This window comes from Malurus melanocephalus, unplaced genomic scaffold, assembly GCF_030028575.1.
Source record: "Malurus melanocephalus ecotype Western Australia unplaced genomic scaffold, MMel_1.1 scaffold_120, whole genome shotgun sequence".
Taxonomy (NCBI): domain Eukaryota; kingdom Metazoa; phylum Chordata; class Aves; order Passeriformes; family Maluridae; genus Malurus; species Malurus melanocephalus.
The window spans coordinates 283,602-294,292 of NW_026623352.1; the positions used below are offsets into that span (position 1 = coordinate 283,602).

Here is a 10,691-nt window from a genome sequence, read left to right on the forward strand (position 1 = left end):
CTTTCCTGGCAGTAACATGCAATCATAGCTRGTGGGAGGGAGCAGAGCAAAGGGGGCAGAGCGGAAGGGGAGCAGGCGAGGCCAAACAGGGCCTCTGGTGCCCAAAGGCAAATGCTTCTCATCTCCCCAAGAGCTCCTGCCTGCTGCCCAGCAGCTTAATTCACAATAAATGCTTCAGAAAGTCGCTGCTGGCAGGAGCTGTGTGTGCTGTGAGCAGCAGAGGAGGGAAAGGCTGTACCTGGAGGTGAAGGTGTACAACAGCCAGCCCCTGGTGGCACTGGGCAGCTCATCCCAGGGCTGCTGGGCTGGTCCTCTCCTGCAACAGGATCGTGGGGAAACCCTACTGCTTTGGCTCATCTCCCATGGGCCCCTCAGCCACAGGAATGAGGGCCACAAGCTCCTGGGGGGTGCCAAACATGCCTGGCTTGTGGCATGGGGCGTGTGGAACCCAGGAGTGTCCTGCAGGTGCAGTGGCCAGCAGTGCTGGCAGCCCAGGCACACAGGCTGGCTCTGGGCTGTGCTGCAGTGACATTCCCAGGCACAGCTGGGTGTCCTGGGCAATTCCTGCACCCCAGAGCCCCTGTGGGATGCCACAGTGAGTGGGGTGCAGTGAGAGCCCACAGGAAACACAGCCCTGACTCTGCACGGGCAGGCACGTTCACTGCATTGACAAACAACACTCACCTGCTTTGGTCTTTGAGAAGACAGTGGAGATCCCTGCTCTGAGATTAATTTGGACAAGCAGGGTTGGTCAGGGCTCTAAACCCAGCAGAGAACATTTTCCACCAGCCCCAGCAGCAGGTGAGAAGATCTTTTCCCCTCCCATTCCAGCACAGCTCACCGTAGATGTCAAACCTCCCCGAGCCTTCCTTTCCCCACGAGTTCCCTGCCCCAGGACCTCCCTGCAGTGACACAGGACAGCWCAGCACAGCACTCAGCCATTCCTCAGTTTAATTCTCTGCAGTGCAACAGCCCAGCCTGGCCTGCAAGGGGGAAGCTCTTCAGAAAGGTCACTGCCCACCCTGTTTTTGGGGAAAGGAGATTGGGAGCACGTGGTCTGTGGAGTGCTTCTGATGAGGAAACCATGCAGAGCCGAGCCAAGCATGAGGGAAAGGAGCCTTAGGAACCCCAGGGACAAGGATTCCTCCAGYCTGGGCTGGGCACATCCCCCTGCAGGGAAGGGAAGGGCAGGACAGAGGTGCTGTCCTCCTCTGACATTGCCCTGTGCCCTTCAGAGRCATTCTGGACCTTGTCCTGGCCAGCTGCAGTGACACATCTGCCCTGCCCTTGTCCCAGAGGGCTTTGGAGATCATCCACACGGGTACAAAGCAGAGCTTCCCTGCCCAGAGGGGCTGCTCTGAGCTGCCAGGYGGGCACACAGGAGATGCCATCAGGCTGCTGAGAGCTCGGGTGTTTCCTCCTTGAGCCATGGCTCCTGCCCTGCATCCAAAGTGCTGCTGGATCTCTTCTTTTTCCTAGGAAAAAATAAAAAAAACCTTCATGGTTGTACATTACTGCCTGCCTGATGTGGAGATCCTTAATTATATTACTTTTTTAAGGCAGAGATCAGGGCCTGGTGCACGGGTGATGATTTCAGTGGCTGTTCCCATTCCAGCAGTCAAAGCCCCAGCACCAGGAGCTGAACCCCAGCAGCATTTCTGCAAGTTCAGGCTCCCTTTCCYCACCAACTCTATTGTGTGCATAACACAGCATCCCTCAGGGAGAGCCCAGCATCCCTCCTGAGCTGGGCTTCCCCAGCCCGGGGAAGGCTCCAGCCCCACCAGAGCCTCCAGATCTTCCCCAGAGCCCCAGGAGGAGGCCACCAGGCCACTCTGCTGTGTGGCACCGAGATATCCTCAGTAAATCACCTTATTTTCTCTTGCTGTGGCTGCAGGAGGAAGCTCAGCCTGTGCTGCTGACAGTGTTTGAGGCAGCCTCAGCCCCMRCCRGYGCTCGCAGCCGAGCCCCTCTCGCCCCGGCACGTTCTCCCGCTTGCCAAAATGTCACCACCTTGCCCATCATCTTCCCTGCGCCCACCTCCCGCGGAAAAAAAAAAACAAACCAAAAAAAGCCACCACAGCAAAAATGCTCATCCATCCCCTCTGCAAGCCAGCAGGGGTTAATGTTGTCAGCCATGACGTCAGGATCCCAATTTGTCCGGAGAGTCCCCCTCCCCAACCACAAACTCCCTCTCTCCTCCCCTCCTCTTGTGACTTTGCAATGAGCAGCAAAACTCCACAGGAGCTGCGGCAACAGCGCTAGGAAGACATCCAGCCCTCCCTGGGAGAGCAGCTCTTTCTGCAGACAGGGATTTATTTATTTTTTACACATGCATATATGTATTTTTTTATTTACTGGGCTGCATTGGTTTTTCCTTTTTTTTTTTTTTTTTTCAGCCCTTTCACGAAAGCTCCGAAGTGATGAGGCTGAGATTTCCCCTAAAATAAAATAACTGCACAGTGGGGCTGGGGTGGCTTCCCCTTCCCCCTCGGAAAATAAAGAGGAAGGGGGAGCGAATAGGTGAAATCCAGAATAAAATCATATTGCTCGAAAACTCACACATCCTCCCTCTCTCTCTCACACACACACACACGCACACACACACACACACACACACACACACGCTCTTTCTCCTCCTCCTCCTCTCTGAAGGTGGGTAGCAGGAGCCATGCAACATCTGCAGAAACGGATGGCAAAAGAGCAGGAGGAAAAATAATCCAAGTGGAGTGCTCAGGGGACAGTGAGTTGTTTTTTTTTTTTTCTTTTTTTTTCCTTTTTTTTTATTTTTTTTTTTTTTCTTCTGCCGCGTACCTGTGAGATTCGATTTCACATTTTGCTGAGCCCATTTTGGGGCATTTTATTTTTCTTTCTCTTGGGATTTTCTCCATTGCCAGAGGATGTCTCTTGTTGAGAGGATGCTGAAAGGAAGAAGAAACGAATTCTTTGACTGGCACTGAAGGAGTGGGGGGGTATTTTTCCCCCTCATTTTTTAGTTTTTTTTCATTATTCTTTTTCTCTAGGAAATCATTAACTGGGGGGGGGGTTGTTTTTTTTTTCCCTCCCCCCCTTTTTTTGGAGGGGGATTTCAGAAGATCCATCTTTCTTTCCCCTCCCCTCCAAAGATTTTTTTTTTCATCCTTCGTCTTTGTGGAAATGTGGACATTTCAGGCAGACAGATTGAGTGGAATTGTCTCTGCTTTAGCAGCTCTTTGTCTCGCCTGCTGTGCGCAAAGGTAAGGACTGCGATCCCAGGCTGCAGGGACAGGGCGGCTGGCACCGGGCTTGTTTGTCTTCTTTGGGGTTTTCTCCACCGATCTGGATGTGGGAAAGGGGAGGGGGYTCTTCCCCCAAATCGCTTCCCGTGSCGTCTGCTGTTGTTATTCCCCGCTCCGTGCCGTTCTGGGGGGAGGAGGGATGCTCACCCGAGRGATGTGGAGCAGACCCTGCGGACAGAGCCCACCCTCAGCCCGCTTGCGGCGCGTGTGCGTCCCCCTCCCCGAGCCGGGGGAAAATGGCCAAACGCAGGGTTTTGCCGGGGAACATGGTGCCCGCAGGAGCCGCCGGAGCCCCGGAGCTGCGCTACGCACCCGGCACAGGCTGCCTCGGCCGTGCCTGTGCCTGCACACGCAGCCACTCTCGCATCCGAGCGAGCTGCGCCGTGCCACAGCCCCGGCTCTGCGGAGCTCCGGGGGCGATGCCCAGGGCCGTGCCTCGGCTCGGATTTACGGCATGCAACACCCTCCTCTGTGGCTGCCGTCCGTCCGGATCCGTCCCTGCGTGTGCGCAGCCATCCGTGCCCGCCTGGTGTGTCACCCCACAGCTCCGGAGCGCAGCTTCACCTGCCSTGCCAGCGGCGTGCCCGGGCTGCGGCTATCGCCGGGCTGTGCCCGGAGCTCTCGCAGCGCTCCAGGCGCCCCTGCAGCCCGGCCGAGGTGCGCGGAGCACACCTGTTTGCTCGCTCATCCGCTGCTTTGGCGCACGGCTGAGCGCTGCCCGCTCCGCCCTCGCCCCGCACACCTGCGGCCAGGTGCGCTCGGGGGAACCGCGGCATYTCCGCGCTCCGCCGTGCCCGGGGAGCAGCGCGTTCCCGACGCGCACCCGMGGGGCCGTGGATGCCCAGATTTGTGTTCCCATAGTTATAAACACGCACAGGCGCAGGCGCGCACCCACCTTGCCCACACCATTCATGCGTGGTCCCGCTGTGTGGGGACACACACGCAGGCAGCCTGGCAGGCTCTGGGCGAGCTGATGTGTGAAATTGCAAGCCCACGGCAGCCTCCTTTGCTCCGACCTGTCCTTGCGTGTGCGTTTGTGTGTCCAGGGCTGATTTCACCTGCACCCTGCGTGTGTATCCATGCACAGCTCGCAGACAAAACACTCTCTCTCCATGTGCACAAGCCTCCAGCTACTCCCACACACCCCAGCCAGCAGCACGGGGTGCTGCTATGTCGATGTTTGGCTGCGAGTGTACGTGGAGATGCAGAGCACATGCCCACTGACACAGAATCAGGGACACGGCACTCCGGAATTCAGTTCACAGGCTGCATGTACGTGCTCCCCGAGCGGATGCAGACCCACATTTGCCAGGAATAGCGCTGACATGCAGGTGCTCGCCCACAGCTGGGCGAACGCACGACTCGCCTCTTCAGTGCCAGGGATGGGGCTTTTGGGATCGAAGGGAGCACTGGGGAGGCAAAGACCTTGTCCTTAATCATGATGTTGGTTTATTCCCTCACTAGGCCAACTTGTAGCTGGTGAGGGGGAAGGAGTCCCCATAGCCCTCTTCCAACTCTGCCCTTTTCCTCAGGGCCCTGACACATTGTTTACTGTCTCCATCTCAATTTCCCTGCCTCTGCGAAGGAGATAACACAGATTCCTGGGTTTATATACTGGGGCAAGGCAAACAGAGATGTCCAAATCCCTTGAGAAACGCACAGTGTCCATATTATGCACGTGGAAATCTGTGTACCTGGGAATGGCTGTCTAGAGAGGAACAAATGCTGGTGCACAACCTTCAATCCACAGCGACAGGACCGTGTTTTGTGTGCTGCAGAACTCACTCACCTGCAGAGAAATCCACAGGTGCAAGCGCAGACAGGGTGGTGTGAAAATGCCCACCTGCACACGCCCCTCGGCCTTTTCACTGTGATTAAAGCTGTGCAAGGAAGGGCTGTGCCCCTCTCAGGAGCACACTCAGGAATGGAGCTCAGCCCCCTTCCCCTGCCAGCACARGGGCTCGTTGGCTGTCCATGAACCACAGCTGGACCTGGACGCTGTCTCACATTTGCACATCCCTGTCCTGCTGAGAAATCCCCGCACACCCAGAGCCCTGAGATCTGYCCAGGCTCCCCAGTGATCCTGCACGCAGGGAAGAGTCTGGGCACCCTGAAACTGAGCCTCGGGAACCCATAAATGCCTGCTTCTGTGCTCATCACACATGGTGTCCACACAGCCCAGCATCTCAGCACAACCCAGCAGAGCAAGGGCTGCACCCACTGTCACCTCCAGGCACCTCCAGCCCCTGGCTGGGATGTGGTCACACACAGCTGTGCATGTGTCAGAGCTGCAGCCAGTGCTTTCCTGTGTCCGTGTGTCTGAGTGCACAGGCAGGGAGTCCCTCCACCCTCCCTAGAGCCAGGGGAGCCCGTCTGTCTGTCTGTCCGTCTGTCTGTCTGTGTGTCCGTCTCTGCGTGCACACACGCGGCCACGCCAGCGCCAGCCCCGCTGTCCAGCCAGGCACGGGGCTGGCAGGCAGAGGCAGCGCCGTGGTGCAGCTTTCCAGGCTGACTTGGATGGATGTGGGAGGCGGTGTTGACAGGGAGACATGCTGTTGTGGTGGGTGACTGCACAGAGCAGCAGTTGTCAGCGGCAGGGTCTCTATTCTCATGCAAAGCAGGGGACGAGGGTGGCACAGAGGCTGGGTATTCAGGCACAAAACCTGGTACACCCCGCAGCACTCAATAGGTCCCGTATTTTTAGCATCCCCTGCTTTCTGGTTCCCCACCTTCGGTTTTGGTTTGGCTCTTGGGCTGGTTTTTAAAGGAACTCCCTTCTTGCTGTAATGGCTGGGTTGGTGTTAGGGAGGGCACCTGCCCCCTCTGCGTGCAGGTTAAAGGGTTGGGAGGGACAGGATTGCTGCTCTGGCACACAGAGGGAAAGATGGACTCTCCTTCCCTGCCTCTGCCTCTTGATCTGCGTTGCTAAGAAGTCACRGTGATGCTGAGTGACAGAAACTGAATTTTTACAGGGCAAAGATCAGCCATGTATTGAGGCCACAGGAAAAAAAGGAGCATTGTTTTCCCGTGTGCCTCAATAATGTGCAAAAAGCCCCGGGTGCAGCGAGGAGCAGAGGTTGCACTGGGCTGTGTGGCAGTGCAGGGAGCCCGCTGGGGGCCACTTGTGCAGGGGGGACMTTGGGACATGCCAGGCCTGTGCTGGGTGATGCAAGACCTGGAGCGAGAGGGAGGGGAGCCAGCCCTGCAAGGGAGAGGCTGCAGCTGCCCCACCACAGCCTGGGGGAACAGAAAGGGTGATTTCTGCCTCTGAGTGTGTCTGTGCTCCCCTCTGCGGGCAGGGCACAGGGAAACACCCTAGGTGTGTGGGTCAGTGGCCAGAGGGCCATTCTCATGGAGGGGTGCAGCAGCAGGAGCCCCAGGGTGCCTACACCAGGAGGGGGTACAGGGGACAGAGTTTGGGTACCCTGGAGTCGGGGTGAGCTGCAGAAGAGGGGCCAAAATACTGCTGAGACTCCTGAGCAGCTCCCAGGATGGCTTGGGGGTGYGGGTAGGGGCTGTGTGGGGCTCGTGGGCAGGGCTGAGAGCTGTGCCAAGGGCAGAAATCACCAATGGGAAAGGAAACAGGGGGGCAGAGCCCATGCTGGGGTGTCCTGGTGCCCCGGGGGTACCTGGCCAGGACCCCTGGTGCCACGCAGAATGACAGAACTCTCTGCTTTTGTCTTTCAGCCCCTCCACTGGAAATATTTCTGTGGTGAAAGAGATTGTGGACAAACTGCTGAAGGGCTATGACGTCCGCCTCAGGCCTGACTTCGGAGGTACGGGGGGAAGGRCAGTGGGCAGWGGSMRKKGSSSWGKGSRSWGKGSMWKKGGCAGYGGGCAGTGGKCARTGGGCAGTGGCAGTGGGCARAGGGCAGWGGGCASCGGGCTGRGGCTGGGGCTGTGTCYGTGCTGGCACCTTGGGCACTCACAGCACGCCCAGAGCTCGGGGAGTGCTCCATCAGACATCTCCAGCCCTGGCCCTCATGCCCTTMTCACCTTCTCTCCCACGTTTCTTCCACCCCTGCTGCTTTTCCTTCTCCCCTCTCTGGCTCCTCTCTTCCACCATTGCCCATTCCTGTCCACCCTGGCATGTTTCTGGGGATGTTTCTGGGGATATTTCTAGAGATGTTTCTGGGGATGTTTTACCACAACAGACATACTCAGCTTTTCCTCTGCTCGTAGCCTTCCTCCATCACAATCGAGTCATCCCTCCTCCACCTCTGCTCCCAGTGCCAGATATTTTGGCTCTTTTCCCTGCAGAGGGCTGAGGTGATTGCTGGGGCTGTTGGCTGGTCTGCAAAGCAACAGTGTGGGTTGAACTATTCCCTGGGGAGCTGGTGGCCTGGCTGCCATTCAGTGGGAGTGCAAGGATCTGCAATTCCTCCCTTGGCTCCTGTGAGCAACCAGGGCAATGACAAGGGCCTGGTGGAGAGGAAAGATGGAAAATCTCTGGGYATGGTCATATTCCCAGGTCCAGCCAAGCTCCAGCTCTTGGAGGGGAGCAGGCAGAGGAGAAGAACACTCCTGACTGCACAGGGAGGGGGATTTGGGGGACTTTGAGCTCAGCCWGCCAAGCTGGGCTCTTTAAAGCAGTTTTTGGGCAATGCTGTTTCCTCCTCGGGAGATGTGTGGGGTTGGGGGTGTTCAGCCTGCAGGAGGATGGGTGCACATTGAGGTGTCCCTGTCCACAGGACTGAAGGAAACACGGTCATTCCTGTGTTCTCAAGGGGAAGAGAGGCCAGGGACAATCTTATGGAGGTGCAGGGGAGGAGTTTTCTCCCAGCAGGGCTGATCCATAGTTCCTTGGAGCTGGGAGTGAAGGATGTCCTCATTGACATGGTTTGAAGGCACCCTGGTGGATTGTGGCTTCCCACCACCAAACCCATCTCTCCCAGAAAGCTCTGGTTTCCCTGGCCCTCCCCCARCCCTGTCCCCATGCACTGATCACCCTGTGCCCTCCAGCAGACTCCCTCCCATCCCACTGTSCCCACTGCCCTCATCTCCTTGTTCTACCCTGGGCTGGAACAGGGGTTTCCAGGTGGCAGCACTGCTGGTCCCTGGCCTCAGGGAGGGCTCTGGGGTTGGGAGATTTGGGAGATGATGTCCATCCCTCCACAGAGCTCAGGAGCAGCTGGCAGGTCACCCCAGAGCCRTGGGGAGTCACTGTGGCTGCAGGTTCTGTAGGCAGACTGGGGGTACCCTCTGCCCTCTCTCTGACCATGGAAGAGGGCTGCATTTGATTCTGTCCGGGAAACATGAACTGTCCCTATCACCTGGCCAGCCCTGGTCACAGAAATTGGTGCAGTCACATTTTATGAGGGGGAGAGCTGCGGAGATGACATAAAACTGGACGAGAACCACGGCKGTGATCACGATCCAGTGAAGCAGGAGGAGATGTGGCTCTGCAGAGCCCCAGAGCAGAGGGAGCCATGGGCTGGGGGTCCTGCAGGTGCCATTTCCTGATTCCAGGTGCCCAGGGCAGCCAGGGCAGGGTGCAGCCCTCCCCTCAGAGCGGTGCTGGGGCTGGGCTCGGCGGGCTCTGCGTCCTCCCGGGCTGCAGGATGGATGGGGCTGGGCAGCCCCGGCCTTTTATCTGATTTCACTCTGAATTCCYCAAGTGCAAGYTGCATTTCTCCTCACTCGAGCAAASAAATAGAATTATGACCACAATGCCCTCCCTGTAATCGCCTCAGAGCTGCCCTTCACCCTTCCTTGTCCTTCCCTTTGCTCATGAGGGCAAAGCCCTGCTGGGGAGCACCTCGGGATGCCCACACTGTCAGCATTCCTGCCTCCCTCCCCCTGAGGACAAGCTTATCCAGACAAAATTCCTGCAGCATTTACAGCTRGGCTGAGCCACGAGGCTGGAGCTGGAGATGGTTGGTGCTATGAGCCCAGGGRAAAGGGGTGGAAGTTTCCTGGTGCCACTGCTGTACCCAGAGCTCACCAGCTGTCTGGGGTTTTGGATCAAACCCATTTGTAGGAGAAATCCAGTGGGATGGTGCTGGGATGTGTCTAAGCCGTGTGGGATGTGTGTAACCCAGTTCATCCCGCTGTGGACAGGGTGAAGTTCCCCTGATAAGTTGTGTGCAGCAAAAGGACCCGAAGGAGCAGCCTGAAGTTGTGTCAGGGGAAGGTTAGGCTGGTATTTGGGAACAGTTCTTCCCCCAGAGGTGACTGGGACCTGGAACAGCTCCCCAGGGAATGGTCCCGGCCCCGAGGCTGCCAGAGCTCCGGGAGCGTTTGGATAAAGCTCTCAGGGACGGGGTGGGATTGTTGGGGTGTCCTGGACAGGGCCTGGGGTGAACTGGATGATCCCTGTGGGGATCACAGCTCAGSATGTCCTGTGATTCTCTGGAAGGGGCACGATTTGGGCAAATCCCCGTGGGTGTGCAGCCCTGGGACCCATGGGACTGGGCTGGGCTCCTGTTCAATATCCTGGGGACTGGCCTGTCATCCAGGAYTGCCCTGTAGCCCACCCTGTGCTGCACTTGGACTGTCCCTCCTGTTCCTCCTGTGCCTCCTGTCCCTCCTGTGCCTCCTGTGTCTCCCAGCTGGGAAAAATCCCCTGTGCTGGGGGAGCTGATCCCACTGCCCACTGGTGCTCTGGTCCTGGGAACAGCGGGTAGGGCGAGCTGTGAATGGCCAAGGCAGCGTCTCAGAGGGGTGGCAGATCCTGCTGGGAGCCCCGTGCCCTGGAGCAATGTCACAGAGCTGCTGGGGCTGGCCCAGCAGTAACCAGGGCGTCTGGCTGAACAGGATTACCTGAGTGGAGCGGGCTGGAGCAAAGCAGCTGCCCCTCAGCTGCCCACGAGCCAGGGTGAGTTGTGCCAGGAGCCCCTCCAAAGGCAGAGCCTTCATCCATCCCTCTGCAGCTCTGGGRTGAGGCACTGGGGACAGGAAGGTCACAGCAGCTGGTGCAGGGCTCCCCAGAGGTGTGGGCACAGCAAAGTCCTTCCCCAGCAGATTCCCAGGGGAGAAACTCAACCCACAAAAATGATAACCCAGTCTGCCTTCCCTCTGTCCCTTCCCTGCTCCCTCCTGCTCTCTCYCGTGTTTTCCTCCTGCAGCAGGGCTGTTTCCATCCTGCCATCCTGCCCCTGTCAGTGGCACTCACCCTGCACTGTCCCTGTCACTCAGCCCCACTGGCACTGTCCCCCTCCCCGTCCTGGGTGCCTCCTGCATTCCCCCACAGCTCTGCCTGCAGAGCAGGAGGAACCGGGCATTTCTGGGTGTGAGGGCACTGGAGGAGCCTGTTCCATCACCATTCACCACAGTGARGGAATTCCTGCACCTCACAGCCTTTCCAGGAGAGCCCCAAGGCTCATCTCAGCACCCCCCACCCTGCCTGTGGTGCTTCCACAGCTCCAAACACAACTCCAGTCTCCCCAGTCCTCTTTTTTTTTTTTTTTTTTTTTT

General features: G+C 57.9%; 1 protein-coding gene across 2 annotated transcripts in view; it reads left to right on the top strand.

Moving 5' to 3' along the window:
• The first annotated feature begins 3,143 nt into the window (after nt 1–3,143).
• Nucleotides 3,144–10,691, top strand: part of LOC130575892 (gamma-aminobutyric acid receptor subunit beta-4) — a 73,115-nt gene continuing 65,567 nt past the window's right edge. For both annotated transcript variants that reach the window (XM_057370117.1, XM_057370118.1), the window contains exons 1-2: nt 3,144–3,233; nt 6,963–7,051. In XM_057370117.1, coding sequence (XP_057226100.1) covers nt 3,154–3,233; nt 6,963–7,051 — 169 coding nt within the window. In that variant the 5' untranslated portion in view covers nt 3,144–3,153. The remainder of the gene's footprint in view (nt 3,234–6,962; nt 7,052–10,691) is intronic.